Genomic DNA, 22,938 nt, shown 5'->3' with positions numbered 1-22,938 from the left:
CTGACTAATCAAGATCTACTAAAGAGAAGAAGTGGGGAAAATAGAGTGAAAGCAAGAATTATAAGGTAATAATGACCACTGCATATTTGCCTCAAATTTCCCAGCAAACTGAACTCTTACAAGCGTTCAAAGTTAGAAGAGATTTCTGCTAAGATTCTGAAGAATCAAGGTTAATCTAAGTCATAGTTTGCCAACCTTTTTGGGTCCAGGGCTCATTTGCAAACAGGAGAAGCTGTCGTAGGCGCCTCACACACTGCACAACCAAATGGCAACCTACTCTATTGGGTTCTTTGAAGCCTAATGTCAGTGGTGTGTGGTGGTGTGAATATGAGTTGAAGGTTGACCTGGCTATCACTGGTGAATGAAGAACTCAAACTCAGAGTATGGTTTCTGCCCAAATCTTTTAACACTCAAATCAGTACGATACATAGGCAGAATAAGGTTATAAGCTAAGCAAGCTAAGACATTGTGGCATGCCCCCTTGGGTCCCTTTATTTTGGAACGAGGTGGGCACAACTTCAGCATGGCAAGTGGGACTGTTCTTTAGACTGCGCAAGCAAAGATGAACTCGTCCAGGTTGGCTGGACCTGAGCTGGACCTGACCTGCATTGGCGCTTCTGTGACCTAGGCAATCGGGAGTTGAAGTAAGCACAGTGCACCTAGGTGATGTAAGAGAGGACAGAGCAGAGAAGGGGGAGTGGTTACACTGCTGGGATGCTCCCTGGGATCTGACTTGTCATCTGTAACTCCCTCCCAAGATGACTCTTAAACCTATTGAGGCCCTGACCCATTGGACCCTCCCTAGGGGAATCAACAGGCAATTCCCCAGCCTCCCCACAATTCTGATCCGCCCAGCCCCTACACACTGTCTCCTTGGGACTCCTGACAAAAGGGACCCTGAGGGCACCAGGGATTATCAGGTAGAGGCGTCTGATCTAAGTTCAAGGCTAAGTCAAGGTGCACACTACAACTAATTTTCAATGGCATAAATTAGTCTGGGAGCATGCCCAGAAATACAGGTGATTATTGCCATAAGGCTGCTTCCTTCAATACAGTGCTGCTAAATAGGAAAAGGGAGGGAGAGAAGGAAAGGAAGGAAGGAAATGCCTCACAGAATAAGTTACCAGCTAGTGCAGCAGTTTGGTGCCACTGCTGTTGGTTCTGTGCCACAGTAATGCCACCCTTACTGACCCTACTAGTCTGGGATAACAGCATTCAGCACAGAGATCAGAGTGGCCCCATGTGGATAGTTGGAATTAGGCATAACAGTGCACACTTATTATTCACACAACCTTTTCTCTGCTTGCTTCCTACAGAAAAAGACATTGGACTTGCCCAATGCTATTAAATAACCTAAATCAGCCTCACATTTGGGAAGTTAATTGCTGTGGGGAAATAAGCTATATAAATCAGGGTTATGGAGGCACATTCATTTTAAACAAGCAGCTATGCTATTGAACTGATTTACCAATAGGTTCCCTTCTAAATAAGGAGCTGTCCCATACCTATTCAGGCAAATGGTCTGTCTATATCAGCACTGTCAGTTTGGGCTGGAAATAGCTCTTTTCCTTTCAGCAACCTCATTCATGCAAACCGCAGGCTCTACCAATGAGCTTAGAGATGCACTTCATAAAAGGAAACATCATTCCTGTTTTGTGTTTAAAGAAATGCTGAGAGTAACAATATTCAGGGTCAGTTGCAAAGCCCGGTTTCCTGGATTCTGTTCTGACTAGCCATTCCTCTTCCTCCTTAACCAAGCTCTTTCTAAGTAAAGCTATTTACAACTCTGAAATGTCACGCTATTGCTATGGCACCCACAGAGAAAGTACAGCTCCTTTAGCTCTTTCTTGCACAACCAAGAAGCATTGGTGTTTTGAAGCTTGCAGTTTTCAGTTTCCTGGCTTGGAATATGAATTTGCCTAGCAAATTACAGATTGAGCATTGTTTCCCTGAGAGATTCTTCTACAACTTTAAACATATGAGACACTGCAGCTGTGCAGAATGTACAATTATTAGTTTAACTCATTTAACTCTTCCCCACTCCTAGTCCTGAATACTAATCACAGTCTGGGCAAAGCTAAGCAAATGCACCCCAAAACGACTCCAGGGAAGCTTCTTGCTCCTCTTTCAAGAATTCTCCAGTAATGCTTGTAACTACTGACTGGTTTTCCAATCAAGATGAAGACTTTTGTTCATTATAATGGGTAAGACAAAATCCTCACTCGGTGGTTTGCACTGTGTTGCACTCAGATTCTGAATTCAATTACACATCTCTTATAAAGTCTTACAACATGGTCACACTGTTGTTTTGTTTAAGGTAACAATTACTATTTATAAATGATACGATCCACTGGAGACTCTTTTACATTATTTTAAATGGACAAGCTATATTCACAGAAGAAAATCCTGTTTACTGGTTGGCATGCCTTGGCAGGAAATCCCATTGTTGCTGTTAGTGGTGAGTAAAAGTCCTGTGTGCTGATTTATGCCTTACTCACCCTAAATCATGTATGAGCCATACAGACCTTTCCTGCTGGATGAAAGCATTCAGCAACACTTGATAGGAAGTCAAGCTTTCTATGCATGACCATCCTGATTACTAATATGTGGTGGTTTTACAGATGTCCTATAAATCAAACTCTGATGCACAACAGGAAGCAGAGGCTGCCAAGTCCTTGGGAGTCCAGCACAGCATCATCAAGATGCTAGGCCAGGTGCTAGAAACGTGGAATGCAGCTTTGCTGAACAATATTTGGGGCTCAGGAGATTCCATTGCCTCTTCTTGAACTCCTTTTCCAGATTAACTGCAGCTGTATTAATTGGACATTTTCAGCTGAATAATGATTTTGAGCTAGTGTTGAAAGAGAATCTTCCTAATGAGAAACCAAGCCATGCTATCTGAAATATCTGAGAAGATCAGGGCAGAAAGGTAGTCAGGGAGGTTCAGGAAAACTGCCCACACATTTCTTTTTGTGTGGCGGGGAAATCAGGAAGCCTTATTCCCTGATCTAGTACTGCTGACCGATGAGGGGGAGAAATCAGTTCAAGCAGAAGTGGGAATATATGTGTGTAGAGATGCCAAAATTTGAGGCTGGTTGCCGTAACATTTTGAGAAATGTTAGAATTGTGTGTGCACGCATGCAAATTAAGTAACAGCATTTCCATTTAGTGTGCTTAATTAAGCTGCGATAAATTATGCATGTGCCCTAAGAGGCCAGATTACAAAACTCAACCCCAGCTCATTATTTCACATGGTGTTGCATAGGAAGGAATGGAGAGCACACAAGTGTGTTTTTCTGTCACTGTCCCACACAAATTCTGCTGAGCAGAAGCAGGCAAGATGGACAGCAGCACAGTAGCACCAAGTTGGTAGAAGCAGCTGTGAGGATTGCTCTCACACCCATTTTCCTGTGTCACTCCTTTAATCCACTTTGGAACACAATCACATGCTTGTACATGTTTGTCAACATCAGCCACAGAAAGCATTTGCTGTTATCTTCATTCTCTTCTGGAGCTCCAATTGGAACTTCATCCCTAATCTTTACTGGGCTCCACCCAAGTACCATATACGGTCATACCTTGGATCCTGAACGCCCTGGAACTCAGATGTTTTGGCTCCCAAATGCCATAAACCCAGAAGTTATTGTGAACATTCTTTTGGAACCCGAACATCCTACAGGGCTTCCACGACTTCTGATTGGCTGCAGGAGCTTCCTGTAGCCAATTGGAAGCCGTGATTTGGTTTTTGAATGTTTGGGAAGTCAAACGGACTTCTGGAACAGATTCCATTCGACTTCCAAGGTATGACTGTATTTTGAAATCACCCATGCCGAACCATTAGATTAGAACAAGCCATTTACAAGCGAAACAGCATGCAAGTCATCTCCTAGGCATCATGATCAATACTGCACTTTGTTATAGCTTCTCTCATGTTTTATACATGCAGACTTGCAGACGTGGTTATTAGCTGGCAGCTTCTCAGTATTTATACCCACAAACTGTATGATCCTGCCTTAACCACTTGAGGATTAGCTTCCCTTTGATTTGACTTGCTTATTTTCCAAAACCTCTACACTTGGTTTATACAGTGCTTGCATAAGAGCCACCAGAAAGCAGCACACTTCACACAAGGGGATTATCTGCTTGCACTTACCAGACAAAACATTGTGGATTCCATGACTGAAAATTTCAATGTGTTATGCAATCTTTCAGCGAATTTTCATTCCAATAAAAGCAAAAGAGGCTAATGAACAAAAAAACCAGCCCAGCAACTTAAAATTCATAGAAAGTAACCAACTGTTATGAACAGAAGTAGCAACTACTCCCGCAGCAAGGACTATAACTGCATGGCAAGTTAGTGCTGTAAGAAGAGGAAAGCAGACTCATCTTTGTTTAGTGATCCATGGAAGAGAGGAGGTTTCATATAGAGACTATGCAGATGTGATGGAACAAAGTTTGTACACATGTAACTTGTGCCTTCTTCCTTCTAACCAAAAAGTGGTTTGGAAGAGAAGGAAAGTGATAAGCTGGGGGGCGGGAGAGAGAGAGAGTTTGAAGTGGATGGTTATACTTGTGTGCCCCCCCCCCCTCACAAAACAGGTACCTCTGGGGAACCCGAGGATGCAGTAAGGAGCTGGGTAGCACTTCAGGAATGTGGATAATCTCTCTGTTAGTCAGTAGCTGGCTATGAGAATATATTTACATTTCCTTAAAAATAAGTTTCCTCAAGTTTCAAAATGGGGTGCCCAAATAGCAGCAGAAGGGACATACTACTTGTGTAATGATAGATAGATAGATGATAGATAGATAGATAGATAGATAGATAGATAGATGATAGATAGATATAGATAGATGATAGATGATAGATGATAGATGATAGATGATAGATAGATAGATTAGATAGATATAAGATAGACATAGATAGATAGATGATTGACAGTCCTACCTTGCATATTAGTTGGGAGCTTAAAAATACTGCAAGCACAGCATATCTAAGGAGGAGGAGCTTCTGGGTAGCCATGAACTGATTCCTGCAGCTGTATTCTAAGCCAGACTTGGCAATATAATGAAGTCTGGAAGCCAACTGGGGTGTCAAAAGTCTCTACAATTCAGGAGGACAGTACACAAAGATTGTGGGGTAAACAGCTGGTTGGCAAAATGAATGTACTATATTGTGATGCAGAAAATTCAAATTTATTTTGGAATTCAGAGCACTTCAAGCTACAGAAGGAATGCACCAAGGATTTCCTACATGTTAATCCTTACACCTTTCTGACAAGAAAGGTTAACAACTCTAGCAAATGCTAGAGTTGCATTTTCAATGCATTTAAAATAGCAAACTGGAACCTGGAAGCAGGAGCCAAGCTTAAATGTAAACCAGATGATTAATTCATACTTTCCATTATCTTTAACAGATAGAGTCATCATTTTCCCCTCAAAAATAGGAGTTCCCACATATCCAATTATATTCCATAATTGCCCAAACACAAGCAGATTTTTCTGGCATTCGGAAATTCTGAGAAGGTATTCATTACACTTTGAGTGAAAGGCCTTTTATCTGATCTGTGTCAATGGAAACATTCCTAAAGGTATAGCACTATACACTTGGAATGTCATATGTTTAATGCATTTGCTAATTCCCAAGAAATTCACCTACAAAATGACTGGAGCATTGGGGAGCAATAGCGCTGAGTCCACATCTGCATAGCATAACTTGGAGGAGCATTAACCCTAATGACAACTCAACATCCACACTAAATATTTACCACTGATTTATTGCTGAAGTAATTTCTGTATGTGTCCCATCTACTACTAAGGTTGCACTTGATCAGCAGAAGACCGGTATTAAATAACTACCAAACAATTTAACTGTAGTTTCATGCATCCAAAGTGAAACCACAGTAAAAGGACAGTGGTTCTGAAATTCAGGGTAAGCGTTTTGGTTGGCTTAAGCAGAATTTAATGAGTGGAATGTTAAAGACAGCATCTCCCAAAATCTCATGCTTGCTGCATGGTAAATTATGCTGCCTTCAGATGGCACTTCATTCCATCTTCACAACATTTCCATGCCTGCTTAATTTCATATATTATGTGATCATTTACATGATATAAAAGCTACATCTGGGAATCTAGTGGAATTTAGGTGAAATTTAGCATTCGTGTCTCTCTTATTTCCTGAAAATATCCATTTGCCACACTGTTAACTCGGAAAAGCATGGAAGTTTTGTATTGACAAAAACTGGGGTGGTATACCTGCAAAACAGTTTTTTCCCCAGTCATTTAAAATTTAGTGCCACAAGTTGTAAATTAATCATAAAGCTACCGTTCCAGGACACAACAAGGTACTGCAGTGTCAAATGAACTTTAGAAATCAGGACAGAAGAACTAGTATCGTAGCCAGTAAAACCAAGGCAATAACGGCATGTCTGAATGTGGCCTTAGTTAGCCATACTTTTTTTTATATTGACAAGGATAAAGCAAAAAGAAGCAACAGAAGTTTTATCTCTGGGCATATCTGCACTGCAGACTTAAACTGGTTTAATAACAGCACTTTTTAGAGTATTCTGGAAGCACTCTTCTCTGCATGTATGGGAAGGGATATCTAGCTGAAAATTCAAGACTCAACACCTCACCAAACTAGAGCTGCCGTAGAATAAAATCAATATATTTTTAGAGTATAGCATGTGCTACAGCTGGTATTGCACTGGGAGTAAATATATTTTGTTTGAAGTAGGCACAAATGCTTCATGGGAACCATAGCCAGGAATGCTACTGAGTGCAACAAAAGTAATAAATCCACCCCAGCCCACCCCCATTGCAAAAACACAGAGATTATTCAATCACAACAAAGGAGGTTATTTCAAATGCAAATTGAAATTCAACAGCACAACATAGATTAACTAAGTATTTAAATTTGTGTTCGATTTGAGCTGATTTACAGCCATTGCTTCAATTGACTTCAGTGTCACTAAAATAAACAGGACAATGCTTCAGTCTTTAACCTTTTTATATAGAAGTCCTACAAATTTCAACATGGCATACATCAAGTAAATACACTTAGTGTCACAAATTAACTTAAAAGGGCTACTTCATTGATTGTAACCCTTATTGGCCTGCAATTCTAGATCTCCTCAGCACAAAAATATGTAAGGTCTGGCCTCATCTGGCAATGTTAGTTGCTGCACGTTTCCATCTGAGGACAAATTATTTATCAGTTGCTTATTGTAAGTATGCATAACCATCACTGGCGAGCAGAGCCTTATATCTGCATGCTGCTTTCCCAGCCCATTACATGTGGGAAACATGCAGGCAAAGCAGACTCCTGCAGCCAGCAGGATTGCACTATCTGCTCACCACCTGGTGAGGGGGAAGGTGCAATCCTGTTCAGTCTGACTATGGGCACATCTTGGCACAGGCAGGGTAGGGCTGTTTGAAAAGCCCTCATGGAAAGTGTGGCTCTCCACACCCTCCTGTCACTGCACCTCTTGAGTGCCTGACCCAGGGCTGCTTACGACCCAATGGCCAAATAAGGAGTCAGACACAGTAGGTTGGGTTGAACTAAAGGCCACTTTAGTAAACTTAAATACAATGAACTATATGATTACCTAAAGAGGAAAATGCCTATAAGTGCAGGAGTAAACTGAACCTCAGGCCAAGCCTGCAGCTAATATGGTAAACCACTCTGCCTGTGGAAATGGTGGGGAAATCCCTTAAGGTGCATGGACACTTCCTTCTACTATAGCTTACAGCAGAAGCCACTGAGTTCAATTTAGAGTTCATAAGCAAATTTACAATCGTGGAACTGGGTTTCACTTGCAGCCTGTTGAAGATCTGCTGTGAGGGTTGGCAAGGACTCCACTAACTTCCATTCATGGAAACCCCACTGGGTCCAAGTCAAAGAAGAGCCTTTCTGTGAATGGAAGGTCTCCTTCCATGAATGGAAAGGCACCTTTTCATCCAGCCCACTGCTTGCCTGTGCAAGACAACATCAATGATTCGTGATCTGGGTCTATGAAGCTGCTTGTCAAAGGGGCAATTGATTTAAGAGGTGTTAAAGGGCACAATCAACCAAGCACAGAAGCATAATTTCAATGGCTTACGGTGTTTCATTGAAATACATTCACAATGTAGAACAGCAATGCATTGTGGACTCTATAAAACATGTATTATAGATCAATGTCCCCCTTAGGGAGCATTGTAGCCCAGTCACAAGTTCCAGCAATAAAATGCTGTGCAAAGAAACAAGATGCTCCCAGTGTCTCCAGCCCCAGTACAAGGTACAGACTAAGGACACAATCCAGATATAGAAAAAGCACATCCCATTAAGATACATGTGACATAAGTATGCTTACAGGTCTCTGGATTGTTTATGACTTTCACCATTTCTATCAGCAGCTTTTCTTATGGAAATCAGAAAAAAAATCATGTACCAGCAATAAAACAAGTCAAACTTGTATTCAGTTTAAATAAAAGACTCAGGAAGTTACCTTTTCAATTCAATGCTCTCTCCATCTTGCCAAATAATAATGTTCAGAATGAAAAGAGTTTCCCCATGGTAACTTGGGAAGGAATAATATTAAAGAAAACTTTTTTTACACTCTTTCAAATGTATCAAAAGCAAAGAAATATGCAGGACTCCATTACAACTAAAATGCAGCATATGTTCTATACTGCATGCAAAGGTTTAGTGATAGTGATACTCAACTAAAACTTTTGGTGGAGAAGAAAAAAGGTGGTTGTTTCTGGCCAGGAAAAAAGCTGAAATCAATAAGGAGTGCTGGGAAGTTTCGAAAAGAGCATTCTCTGAACTTTACTGCACACTGGTGAATGTGGCAAAACCTGTGCACCACATTTCAACACAGGCTAGTAACACATACTAAGTTCCAAAGAGAGTTTGTGGCAAAGCGGCTACTACCTTCCCAAGTCATCACTTCATCTCCTAGTTAACAGTAGGCAAGTATGAATACTGTGACCAACATCTGCCTGGTTTTTTATCACAAGGTTTATTTTAAAACACTGATGTTCTGCCACAGAATTGTGTATAATTTGTATGAGCATGTTTTCCCAAGATGTGTTCTGGTTTACACCTTGTGGAGACAAACAGGACCTAAGCCAGGTGCTCTTTGCTCCCCCCCCCCCCAATTTTGTTTTAATGAGGCTCTCCCATGATAATGTCCTGATAGAAAATGCCTAATGCCTGCAATCCAAAAGATATATAAACCTGTACTATTAAATTAAGAACACGCAGCAAGATACATCAGATAAAACAAATGGAATTCTGCTGGTACAGTGGTACCTCAGGTTACATATGCTTCAGGTTACGTACTCTTCAGGTTACAGACTCCACTAACCCAGAAATAGTACCTCGGGTTAAGAACTTTGCTTCAGGATGAGAACACAAATTGTGCTTCGGCGGCGCAGCAGCAGCGGGAGGCCCCATTAGCTAAAGTGGTGCTTCAGGTTAAGAACAGTTTCAGGTTAAGAACGGACCTCCGGAACAAATTAAATACTTAACCCGAGGTACCACTGTACTACTATTCTAAGATAACAAAGCTCAGGAAAAAAATAGCAATGATTCTCACTGAACATACAAAAATTGTTTCAGTTCTCCAAACTACATTATGCTGGAGAGAAATCTTAGATTTGTCACTATAAATCAGAGCACTCTGGAATATCAGAAACAGAGGTAGCCAAAATAGAAAGCTTTTTTGCACACAGGCAATTTTTTAATGCTAGGATATATATATATATATATATATATATATTCAGTTACGTAAAGCAGTAAGGGTTGGGAAACAAAACAAAACAAAACCCAAGCTACCAAGAGTGTTTGTTGTTATTGAGTTAGTAAGCAACTTCCCTTTGGGAGTCAGGATGAGCGTGGGAACAGTGTGTTTCTTAAAATACAGTACATGCACACCCGCCAAACATCAATATTTCCTTAACCAACATCATTTCACAAGTCTGCTTCTCTGAGCCTCTGCACGGGATGATAAGATCTGAAGTGCAAATAACACGCAGAATAAAAATTAAAATCACTCACTCCCCAAATTAGCTCACTGTATACAATTCTCATACCCACCACACTATTAGACAAGCATTGCATAAGTAGGTCACTCCCCCACAAAGTTCAGATCTGCAGGTAAAATTCAGAACTAACCTTGCTATCCTCTGTCTCCTTGTTTTTTCCTTGGAGTGCTTTTACTTCTCCAAAATCACAGGCTGACTTTAATGTAAACTGACAAGAAAGCATTGAGCTCTCTGCCCTAGGAAGCTCCAGAGACTTTGATGAATATTGCTGTGACCTGCTTGTGCCAAGATTTGGTATCGGACGGGCAGTATGAACAGGCTTTGACCCTATAGGTGGCTGTCTAAGCTTTGAGGCAACACCAAGTACAGGCATGGCTTTTATAAACGTCTCCGCTTTCTGCCAAAAAGAAAATTGCTTCTGACCTCAGCCGGGTAGATTTTAGCTTCAGTGAGTTCCAGAACAAATGCTTTAAACAAAAGTTGCAGTCATCTTTTGAAAGTTTTAAAAACAATATGACGGTTTTTTCAAAAAGAGGCAAATCTTTTCGTTCATCTCTGCTCTTGCTCTCCCGCACAAACAGCATTTAGTTAAGTCAGGGACTGTGTAAGACTAAACACTCCTTTGAGGCGTGAACTTTTCTTCAAGGTAACTGCTGCAAAGCCGCCTGTCTGGGATTAAAGCACTCATAAATTTGCTGTTTCATCTCCCTACACCATTGCATTGCCGTGCATTAGTGGAAAGAAACTGAGAGAGAGAGGCCAGAAGGCGGAACATCCTCGTATCCCAACTGTCTAAACAGCAGTGAGTCCACAACACTGGAATCACAGACCTCTTCCTGATTACATAAATAACCAGCCCACAACGTCTAAAAAATCATTTTGAAGGAGGGGAAAAAATGAAATCCAACTCATGGCCAAAGCAAACAGCTGTTAGAAGTGTTTTAGCCGGAAACAATCACAGCTAAGAAGCTGTTTGTCCCATTCCCAACTATTTTTCACTGCTGACAGCCATAAGCTACAATACTTCATTCACTGTTCCTCCCATGAAATCAGGTTAAGTTCACACAGGCTAGCAATGGATGCTGAATCTCAAGATACTGTCTGCCTTTGCTATGTTAAACGCATTTAAGAACAAAGGTTAAGGGGGGGGGGAGTATCTCCATTAGTGGCAGTTTTTTTTTTGTTGTTTTGCCCTGGCCACCTTTCAAAATATCATATTCATTTTGGCAGTTGTCAAAATAGTTGACAATTCAGTCATCTAACAATGTCTAAAACTTCGTGTTACTTATGTGTGTGTGTTTTTTTAAAAAGCGTGGAAAAGTGCCTTTATCAAGCAAAATGAGCAACATCTTGACTTTGAATCTTAACTCATTGTGAAGATGGCTGAGGAAATCCCACCAACTCAGACTTCCCTCAGACTTCGCCTGCTCAGACACAAAAGAAGACTTAAGTACAAATACGATCAGGAATGAAATCAAATGCATTTCTATGCAGACATACGTTATGCAGACTCACAATAGTTACGACAGCTAGCATGGCCCACTAGGCAGAGATTTGGGAAGCTGAAGGTTCAATATCCATCTCTACCATTAATCATTGTGGGACTTTATCCACATCACTATTCTCTGCCTTGGTGTGTCATAGGAAAAGTACTAGCCTACCTTGCAAGGCTGTTGTGAGAGTGAACTAATGCTTGCTAAATAGGAGTAGGAATATTCTAGGTAATGAGATCATTGTGCTAAGTGGTTCATAGAAAAATCACCTTCATATATGTTGTGTTTTGATGGTACATTATACATCATTACCCGACTGTGAGTGTTTAAACCATAGGTGTTTTGGGCCAGTTTGTAAATCTATCTCATTTTATTATACATAAAGGAGCTGTCAGGATGCTTCATGCCGCTGTTAAACTGATTTAAGAGGTGGTGCTCTTTGTTAAGCCTCATAATGAAGCCATTAGTTAGATAGTGTGTGTATGAGAGGGTGTGTGTGTGTGTGTGTAGATTTGGCTTATGGGAAGGATCTGGGAATTGAGCACCTGAACATGGGGATAGATAAATTAATGAACATCTAATAGGTTCCACGCACACCCCAATCATCATGTGTTAACAAAATACAACTGGAAAAAATTAATGAAACTATTGTTAGGACCCACACCTGCACAATGACAAAATTTATATATTGGCTTGATAATGCAAACAGCACACAAAGCTTATGAAAAACAACAGATTTCATGTTCAGCAAAAGGAACATGAAAACCAAAGAAGAATTTGGCTAGAATAGCACCAGAGTCCATTCCCCCATGTGTGGTGCACATGCACAACTACAGAACTAGGCCATTACAGGATGGTCTGGGTATGCATTCCATAGCCCATCCAGTTGTATCCCTTCTACACACTGAAGGAACAATTCTACCTGCTGCTGTTGTTGCTGCTGCTGTTATTTTCAAAAATGTTAACATTTTTATGGTCCAGCATTCTGTTCTTGGGCCAGCCAGTTGCCTGTTTTAAGTCTCCAAGCTGGACATGAGCGCAACAGCATTCTGCCCACCTGCAATTCCCAGCCACTGGCATGCACAACATGATGCAGAACATGATGACTTGTGAAAATACGTCAACAGTTCAATAGTTCTTGGACAGGGCATGCCATCAGATCATCCATGAAGATGGGGCCAGCTTGTGTGCACCCAATTATTATATACCCAGCTGCCTCTGTCAATTGAAATGGCAAAAGAAATGCATTTGTAAAATTTTCTGCTGAACTCTAAGCTCTTTCAGCTTCCTCCACCTCCCAAAAAAACCCTACCTGCCAATTTAAGGGATCTGAAACTGAATAGGAGTTTGCTGGTTATCTGCCAAGAAGCTGGTAGGGTGGCAAATTAATTCTTTCATCTTTCGAAAAGGGTTTTTTCCCTCTTCATATTGGTCCAGAGCTCTTTGATGCTGACCAATTTTTGTTACTGTGGGTTAGGTTGAGAGTTTCAAAATCACAGCTATGCTGGCATTTGTTTCTGGACTGGAGTACAGAAAATTGCTCCATAAGGTTCCCATTCGGATTTCTTCTTTTCAAAAAAAAAAAAAAAAAAAAAGCAGAAACATCTGTTGCAGTCATGAGCAAAGTCTTGGCCCAGTTTGGCAACAGCAGTGAGATACTTTGAAGTCAATCAACTTTGCTATCACCAACAGATCTTCTTACAGTCAATGGAAATTCCTACACAGAAGGATTGCAAGACAACTCATACAAAATTACATCCCAAACAACAGGTGAGGGGAGCTATTAGTGCTTATTGAAATGGGGAAAGGATTGAGACAGTTTAATGGCCCAATACAGATGTAGAATAGTTCAGCTTACTTTAGCAGTATGACCCTTGGAGACACGCAAGTATGATTTCATTGAGTTACAAATGGGGTTAAAGAAAGAATACCACAATGAATCTTGATTGGAAGAAGTAGCACTAGTTCATATGGCTATCTTTTGTGGAGGGGAGGGTTCCTTATACACTTACAGTCTCCGTGACTTTGCATACGAAAGAGTGGCAACACTTACAACCCAGAAGCACATAGGTTCATTGTGTTTCTGTCCTTTTTGCAGTAAAAATATTACCCATCTACCACTGGTCCATATCTATCTCTGCATGATTGCAGGCATATGTATGCAAACTATTACAACAAAGAAAACAAAAAATTATCATACAAACTGCCCCTTAGATGACAAGCTCCCAATAAAAATAGGGAGTGTTACTTGCTCTTCTAAAATGACATGCAAAATATTTATGCTCTGATGGTGATACTAGGCTAACCCAGAGCAGAAGGAACAGTGTGAGAGCTGAGAGTACTCAGAAGTACTGTATTGGCCTGAATACAAGCCACACCCAAATATAAGCCGCACCTTTAAAATTCAAGGGGGGGGGGGAGAGAGAGAGAATACCCAACTATAAGCTGCTCCCTTAAAATTGGAAGGGGGGGGGAATTCTGAAAGGTGGGTGGGTGGGGATGGGATGGACAGGAACTCAAAGAAGCCCTTCCATGCATGTATATTGCTTCTGCAGGCACATCTTGGGCAGGTGTGATAATTTTCCATCCTGGCAGCTATCCTTACACACCCCAATCTTTAGGGAGAAGTTTCTTGGGAGGGAGGCATAGAAGGCTACCATAAGAAGGGAAACCTTACAGCCTTTCTCAACCTGTGGGTCCCCAGATGTTGTTGAACTACAACTCCCATCACCCCTAGCTGGCAAGGCCAGAGCTCAGGGATGATGGGAGTTGTAGTCCAACAACATCTGGGGACCCACAGGTTGAGAACCGCTGCTAGAAGAACCTGAGTTTGTACAGAGTGCACAATACTTTGAAACTTCTCACTTGTAAGGCCAGTACCTCATTTACTAGAGTAGAATGTGGCAGATCTCATGCGACTCCAATGATGCCTGCAAAAGAAAAGTGATTCCTTCCTACTTCAGCATCATGCCTGCCTGGAAGCCAGCAACTCTGGTGTGGAAAAAAAATCCACATAATTCAGGCAACCCACATGGTTTCACTTTAGCATCATCTTCACAAAAACAGATAAATCAGTCTTTATTTTCTTGAGGTTAATCTATGTTTAATAATATTCAGACTCTATCTCCTACTTTTTCTGCTTTCTTCATTAGGAAAGACATTTATGCCTGTGAAATACAGAAACAAAACGTATCATTCATTGTTCGTTTCTAATCTCAGTGCTACATTCAAAGTTTATGCACTTGAACTCAAATTTAAGTTGTTCTACATGTCCTCTTTCAACACTGTCTCTCAGTTAGCCACAAATATCTGAAAGTCCTTCTCATAGCGCCACACCCTTTCACATAACCTTTAAAAATATGCAATCAGATGGCCCAGATTCTAACAGTAAGAAGAGTTGAGCTATAGAATCATTTGATTCACTCCCCTCCTTTCTGGCAACATAACAGAGAAAAAGATCAAAGTCCACTGTTCTCTACCTTGTTGGAAAACCTACATTTAGTCCATCCACAAATAAGTAGGGAAGATCCATATGTTCCCATCAACTCTTGGCCTCTTGTCTTCTGCCAAGCATATGTGAGTATTTCCTTGAACACAGGTGCTCCATTTTATTTTGAATGAAGCAAACAACTATTTCTATGCTATGGTGTATTGCTTGGGGCCACATTTTAGTCTGCATTTTAATCTTATATGTGGACTTTCCTGGGAGCAAGCCGTATTGAACACAGTTAGACTTGCTTCTGAATAGACAAACATAGGATTAGACAGTCCAATACTTCCTAGTTCTTTTTTTTTAAAAAAAAAAGTCACTGTAGGAGGCAGGTAATTTGAGACTTTTGCCAGTTAGCTCAGTCACATCTTATAAAACATAAACAGGCACACACACACACACTGCTTATGCACATCCAACTCATGCATGACCATGTTTACATAGGTAAAGGTAAAGGTACCCCTGCCCATACAGGCCAGTCTTGACAGACTCTAGGGTTGTGCGCCCATCTCACTCAAGAGGCCGGGGGCCAGCACTGTCCGGAGACACTTCTGGGTCACGTGGCCAGCGTGACATGCTGCATCTGGCGAGCCAGTGCAGCACACGGAACGCCGTTTACCTTCCCGCTGGTAAGCGGTCCCTATTTATCTACTTGCACCCGGGGGTGCTTTCAAACTGCTAGGTTGGCAGGCGCTGGAACCGAGCAGCGGGAGCACACCCCGCCGCGGGGATTCGAACCACCGACCTTTCGATCGGCAAGCCCTAGGCGCTGAGGCTTTTACCCACAGCACCACCCGCGTCCCTTACATGGTTTACATGGGTTGCAGTAAAATATTAAATAGATTGGCCTTCCCTTGCTGGGTGCTGCTACCCAAGCGAGGGAGGGAGGCCTTCAATCGACCAGTGGCGCAGGGTGGGAGACACCTTTTCCCCAATCTCCAATGCTCTGACAATAATCCACACTCCTATCCTGGCATCAGTTCTGCTGGGTGTCCTTTTTGGCCCTGACCGTCCATGGCCAGCTACCACTGCTGCACACACTACATCCCCTCAAGCAGGCAGGCTGAGGACAGGCCAGGCAGCGGCCTAAGAGATTTCCAGGATGTGTCAGTCTCTATCCCCACCTCCCCCCACACCCTCCCTATTAAAGTGGGATCCTCCCAATTTCACATGATTTCACTTATGCACATGGGAGCCCAGAACGTAACCCCCACATGTGGGGGGGGGGCGCGTCTGTATATTATTTATTTAGAAATCCCATCATGTTGGCAACTGACACAAGACATCTAAAGGCAGTGGACGCATTATTAGCATTGCAGCCAGCTTTAATAACAATTTTAAGATCAGCAGGAACCCCTTGATGCATTCGGTTCAAAACACCTGAGAAAAATAGATACTTCTTCATTCTTTGAGTGAATTCTAGAAAGAAGTAGGCAACAAGTGTGTGTATGTGCGCATGTGCATGCAGATCACACACTCCGCCTCTCATGTTTGGCTGCATATATCCTGTGGATTGACCGCCCGGTGGTAAACCATGGTTAATAGTTTACTGTGAACTTGCAAAAGGCTCATACTTCATTCCACCCCTCTAGCTAGCAGAAGCAACAAACTGTGCCTTAGTGTTGTATTGAAACTGGAAATCATAGTTTGTTTTGCTCCGATCATGGTTTGTTGAACAAAACAAACTGCAACCTCCAGTTTGATGTAACGCTATGCTAGGGATCATGAGGTGTTGCTCCCGCTGGCTAGAGAAGAGCAAAGTGAGAACAATTGCTGTGCTCATGGTAAACCATAATCTACTTACTTGGACATGCAAACTGAGCCACTGTCTCCTTCCACTCTTCCTGAAACCCAGCTCAGTAAGATTATTTGGCTTATAGTCAATTTGGTTCTATTGAAGTTGAAGCAGAATTGGGGGAAATGTACGTGTTTCTGCTTAATCAACTTGTGGACTAGCCTGTCTGGCACCCATGTGTGTGCTTAAAATTCATCACCGCTTCCTTAGCAATTCACCTTCTGTGTTTTATCTTCTGCAAATGGGAGAGATCAGAATAGCTCACAGCTGTGAAAGAGAACTTCAGATCCTACAGATGTTATTTTCTTCCTTTTGCTGAGTGTTCTATTCAGAATCAGAAATATTACCTTACAGATGTGCCTTGCACGAAAATGATGCTAAAGTTATTTATTAAACTGATCTAGCCTTAAAGGGCAAAACAGGAGACAAATGGTTATATTAGCCATCTTCCTGCATCCATTGTGCTTTCCGAACTAGTGTAGACTATTGTAAAGGCAATGCTTGTATGAAAGATACATTTCTTGTTTCATTTGCAATTAATATGATCAACTCAACACTAACTAACAATACAGGATACCAAAAAATATTTGCTGTTGCTTCAAGCAGTGACTTTAGCTTCCTTTAGAAGCTTGGTAGCATTTCCTTTGTAATTTGGGGCTTATCAACACAGTGCATAGTCTAACTGTGGACTATGCCCTGAAAATTAACAATGAAATTTTTTTTTTAAAAAAAACCCTTTGCTAGAAAAACCTAAGGGTACCTTTTAAGTACTAGAGTTTTCAGTGAGAAAGATTCAACCCTTTCAATGAAATCAATGTATTTTTGTAACTTTGGATGGATGTAGCCAGCAGTAGTTCTAGTAGCTTAAAAGTTTGGTTTGAAAATTCTGAAACTTGCTGGATTCTCTATTTTTACCATAATCTTCTGTGGCATGATTACATCCCTCGTGTAAACCTTCGTAGCCTTTATTTTGTGCCCTGTTGCTTTCTGAAATATTCAAAATGACACCTGCCCATGCATCTTTTCTGCCCCTTTGACATTCTATATTTCTGTCTAGAACCGACTGTAAGTTGTCCACCCAGAGAATTTCCAGGGACCTGACAAACATCTTGCAAGTTATTTTTGCTCTTCTTCATGTAACCTAACTAATTTATGTAACCTGATAAACCCAATAGAAGAAAGTGAAAGGAAAAGAAAGACGTATGAGAGTCAGCTTCTGAACAAAATTATGGGCCCCAATGTAACATTGTTTTAATGATGTTGTATACCACAAATACACATACTGCATCATGAACTTTTTTTAGGCTAGAGGCAATAAATTAGTGTGCTTTGCTGAAACTTCCAAGGTCTTTTTTCCAACTGTTTGAGATGTGTGTGCAGGTAGGGCAGAAGCAGATGCCTTCAAAGAGGATGGGATGGGTGCAAAGTTTGGAGAAAGGGTTGTTGTGTTTTTAGGTGGTGGTGGTTGCATCACATACTTGGAAGTTCCAGGAAGTGTTTCCAGGTTGTCAGCCAGCATATAGAGAGCTCTGTGCTATCCACACAAGGCTTTTAGAGAATTTTAAGAGCAATGCAAAAATTAAAATGCCATTATGGATCAAGCACGATTTGTGTCTTGGAGAAATTCCTATTCTGTAACTATCCATTTCAGAGCATGAACTGAGCCTCTCTACAGAGAAGATACATTTTGTTTGGGTTGGAGTGTAAATTAGCGCTATTGTCCTTGCCCATTACAAAGTGGGATTTTGTGGGATTTTATTTGATACCCAGCCAAGAAATGAAGACTTCCTGATCTGGAGATGGTCACGGATTGTTGTTGTTTTTCATTAGAAGGTTTTATTACATAAAAGGTAATAAAACTTTAAGTGAAATCAGGCATGATTCTCATGGAGGAACAAGCCATTTCAGGATAATAATCAGTTAAAAAGGGGGGGGGACACAAATACAGAGGAAGAGGAAGGTGTGTGTGTGTGTGTGTGTGTGTGTGTGTGTGAATAAACTTAAGGGTGCCTGTATATTTCACACAAGCTTGTTGAGAAGAGTGCTGAAAAAAGATAATTTAGTATCTATTCCACGATTACGTAGAAGACAGAAGAAATGATATACCACAGTGATTACACATAGTACCAAAAATATAGGCATGCAGACAAACAAGGTTCATGGAAGTATACTGCTAATTAGGTAGTGGGATTAAGTAAAATAAGTACATAGTACAGAGCAGTAGGACAATATAACCAACTACTACTAAGAAAAGCATTCATGCAGCATCATTCAAATACACAATAACTAAGGGTGTGCACTGACCACAATATTTGGTTCAAACCCTAATCCAGCACTCAGAGAAAACAGATCATATCAGTCCAAGGCACTTCATAGGCTGTCTCATTAAGCCAGGAATCCATCTATCAGCTTCGTTTCCACACCCACCCTCCCCGCCCCCAATCATTATAGGGAAATAAAAAAACACAGTTATAACTTTTTCCGTCCTTGTGACAGACATGGATTAAACTTGCAGACACAGTAGCCCTCTGTGGTGGATACAGCTAGCTAAATTACAGGCAAATGGGCATCTTTACATTGTTTGTGTGTGTGCATTCTTTTTTAAAGGGAACAACTTGCTTATTTAGAGGCATAATTGCATGAAAATTGCAAGTACCTCTTCTGAGGGCATGAATATCGCAATATTTCAGAATAGCTTCAGTTTTTGCTTTGGGATGGTTAAAAAGGGAATATAACTTAATTGCACCTGGTTTACAGTGGACAATTGGTCTGAACTTGCAGACATGAGAAGAGTTCCCCTCGGTAAACATACAAATAGGTCCAGCTGCTTTTATGCTATTCACCATTGTCTGTGTTGTTTAAATTGGACGGCTGTCTTTCCCTACCATGGTTTGGAGTTTTTTTTAATTCCTTAATTTAAAAAAGTAAGTCTCATTGTATTGCATTTCCAGCAATATACATCTTCTAGCCTGCACATAGCAGGAAGGTTGGATACAATTCTGAACCAATAACATAGGCCTATTGCTTTCAAAAGATTGTATCTTGCTCTGCTTTGCAAACATCTAAATGTTTTATAAGTCTTCTTTAAAATGCCTTTGGAGTTCCATTGCATCCATTGCATGGATGGCTTCAAAAGAGGATTAGACAAATTTATGGAGGGTAAGTCATGATGGCTGTGTACTACTTCCACTGCTGAAGACAGTATGCTTCTGAATACCATTTGTGGGATTTCCACAGGCATCTGGTTGGCCACTATGAGAAAAGAATGCTTATTGCTCCTCAAGTTTCTCTGAGGTTTTCCTCAGTTCCTCAGTCTCTTTGGAATATTCCCTTTGTGAAGTTCACATACAAATTGCCTCTTAACAATACGCACCTTCTAGCCAGTCCTTAAAGGCACAATATTTTGAAAAGGGATTTCTTCATTCAACTGCAGATAAGGAAAGATATTCACTGTAAAGCTTATCCTTTTTGTGGACCCTGAATCTTTCTTATATAGGAGACTTTGAAAATAATGTCAATGATCAATTTTCACAACCCTTTGTAAACGAAAGAGAAAATTGCAACCTTCTCCGGAGCAATTAGATGGCATACCAGACTATATTTTCCCTCCATAATACCCAGCAGTGCTGTTACATATTTTTCCAGTGGGATCTCATTAACTTCCAAGATGTCGCCCCAACCTTTCTATGTAAGTAGACTAGTTTTTCACAGCACTGTGAAAGGTCTTGGCTTTTTCAGTATGTCATCTCACACAGTTTCAAAGTACTTACAACTCTGAATTGCACGCAAATATTATATCTCTGTTGCATATCTCATGGCAACTACACACATAAATTACACACCAACTAGCAAAAATACAGGCACATGGACAAGACTGGGTTGTTGACTTTATATTGGGTAGCAAAACTGAGTAAGCATAAGGAAATAGCTGTGAAGAAAATATAACTACAGATATGGCGGGAAAGCTGGAGGAGGGGGAGGACTGCCCTCTTGACCCTGGTGTTGCTACAGCTTACCTGGATGGCAGGGGGGGGGAGACTGCGGTTGTGCAGGCACACCAGCGAAACCTGTCCATCATTCCCAATAGTGATATATTCAGCCTTAATCTCACTGCTGCCCCACCTCAGCCCTGTCCAGGCAAGCTGCAGTGGTGCTGGTGTCAGGAGGGTGGTTTAATGGTTCTGCCTCACCACACCAGCTGCCACTGAGAAGAATGAAGAGGAGAGGAGTTGGAGGTTGCAGTTGGGGACAGTATTATTGCCTTATACTTATCAACTTATCAGCATCACTGATTGCTACACATTTCTTTCTGCAACTAATGGCATGTTGTAGTTAAAGCCAATCATGTCACTCCTGTTCTTTATTTACCTAAGTTTGGGACAGGTGTGAGCATCTGTATTTTATCTCAGCTATACCTGTGTAGTCTTGAAGAAACATTTTCTTGACATAAGGAGTCAAAGTATGATACAGTTGAAGGACCGTTGCTCTATATCTTGAAATATCTGATGAATCAACACTTTTACAACAATCATCACTTAGTGACTGCTCCTTTTCTTCAGCCTCGTCCATGATCTCCAGGATATTTCTTTATTAGGACCTCTAATGATTCCATTTACTGCCATTATCACCCATGCAGCATGTCTCAAACTACTTCAAAGTGCTGCTATAGCCTCCTGATCCACAGATCCACAGACCTTATCCCTTCATCATTACTATCCCTAGCTGTACTCTTTTGACAACTAGAACTGAGCCAGGCAGCTGTCAGAAATAAGAAAACAGTCTCCATCAACCAGCTGCTCCTACCATCTCCTCCCTCGCAGTGTGGTGGAGGGGATGACGACAAAGGATGCATCCTCAAATCAGAGAGGTCTCCATATGGACAGAAGGTCACAACTGTCATCACAGGAATTTGCCATATATCCTCTAATGAGGTACAGCTAAAGGAACACAACTCTATACTTGTGAACTGGCAAGGATAAAATGCTAGACAGCTTTATAATATAGTGATATTTATGGATCATGTTTTGGATTGCAAAGAATATGTATCATCAACCACTCTGATGTCACCGTTTGCTCAACTTAGGAAAATATTGTGATTACTGGGGAACCCTATGACTAAAGCTCAAGTCAAATCCACCCAAAGCCCTTAAATACATAGACTTTGAGCACACCCTATAACTAAATTAAATTTTATAGGGATTTTTTGTGTTGTTGTGTTGTTTCATTTTCTTTTCTGTCTGCTTCAGTAATAATATGCTGAAAGAGTTTTCCTTATTTTTGAGAAACTGGATAGTGATGTTGCAACGATTTCATTGATTATACAGATATAGGAGTTTCTATATATTAATAACAGATTATCTATAGAAATGAAATGAGAGTTACTAGGAACTTTCTCGTTATTAGCACAAAATAATGTTTGCTAAACACTGAAGGTAAGAGTTCCCCAACGTGAAAACATACTCAATGACATGTCTTACATCTGATGCCATTTAACATGCACTTAAAAAAAAATGCTAATATGCATATCTGACTTTGAATCCTATAAGCACCACAGTCCTAGAATCATAGAATTGTAGAGTTAGAAGGGACCATGAGGATCATCTAGTCCAACACCCTGCGAAACAGGAATCTTTTGCCCAACATGGGGCATAAACCCATGATCCTAAGATTAGGTCTCATGCGCCACCAACTTAGCTATTCCAGCACATCCCAGTATGACAATACTTTGTTGTTTTTATTACATGTGCAGAAATATGCATGTGTCAGGTAAAGGTAAAGGGGCCCCTGACTATTAGGTCCAGTCGTGACTGACTCTGGGGTTGCGGCACTCATCTCGCTTTATTGGCCGAGGGAGCCGGCGTACAGCTTCCGGGTCATGTGGCCAGCATGACTAAGCCACTTCTGGTGAACCAGAGCAGCGCACGGAAACGCTGTTTACCTTCCCACCGGAGTGGTACCTATTTATCTACTTGCACTTTGATGTGCTTTTCAACTGCTAGGTTGGCAGGAGCAGGGACCGAGCAACGGGAGCTCACCCCATCGCGGGGATTCAAACCGCTGACCTTCTGATCAGCAGTAACTTGGGATACATAACTCCGGTGTTTGACCCAAAGATCACTCCTACCTCAAGG

General features: G+C 41.2%; 1 protein-coding gene across 10 annotated transcripts in view; it reads right to left on the bottom strand.

The window, feature by feature from the left end:
• Positions 1-22,938, bottom strand: part of NAV3 (neuron navigator 3) — a 438,084-nt gene that overhangs the window by 222,824 nt on the left and 192,322 nt on the right. For 5 of the 10 annotated variants that reach the window (XM_028745986.2, XM_028745987.2, XM_028745989.2 and 2 more), the window contains exon 1: positions 10,160-10,755. The exons of 1 other annotated variant lie outside the window; for it this stretch is intronic. In XM_028745986.2, the coding sequence (XP_028601819.2) occupies positions 10,160-10,402 (243 nt within the window). In that variant the 5' untranslated portion in view covers positions 10,403-10,755. Of the gene's footprint in view, positions 1-10,159; positions 10,758-22,938 lie in introns of those variants that run through there. 4 more of the 10 variants (XM_028745993.2, XM_028745994.2, XM_028745990.2 and 1 more) reach the window with 3 other exon arrangements.

This window comes from Podarcis muralis, chromosome 10, assembly GCF_964188315.1.
Source record: "Podarcis muralis chromosome 10, rPodMur119.hap1.1, whole genome shotgun sequence".
NCBI classification, from domain to species: domain Eukaryota; kingdom Metazoa; phylum Chordata; class Lepidosauria; order Squamata; family Lacertidae; genus Podarcis; species Podarcis muralis.
This window is presented reverse-complemented; position numbering and strand designations above follow the sequence as displayed.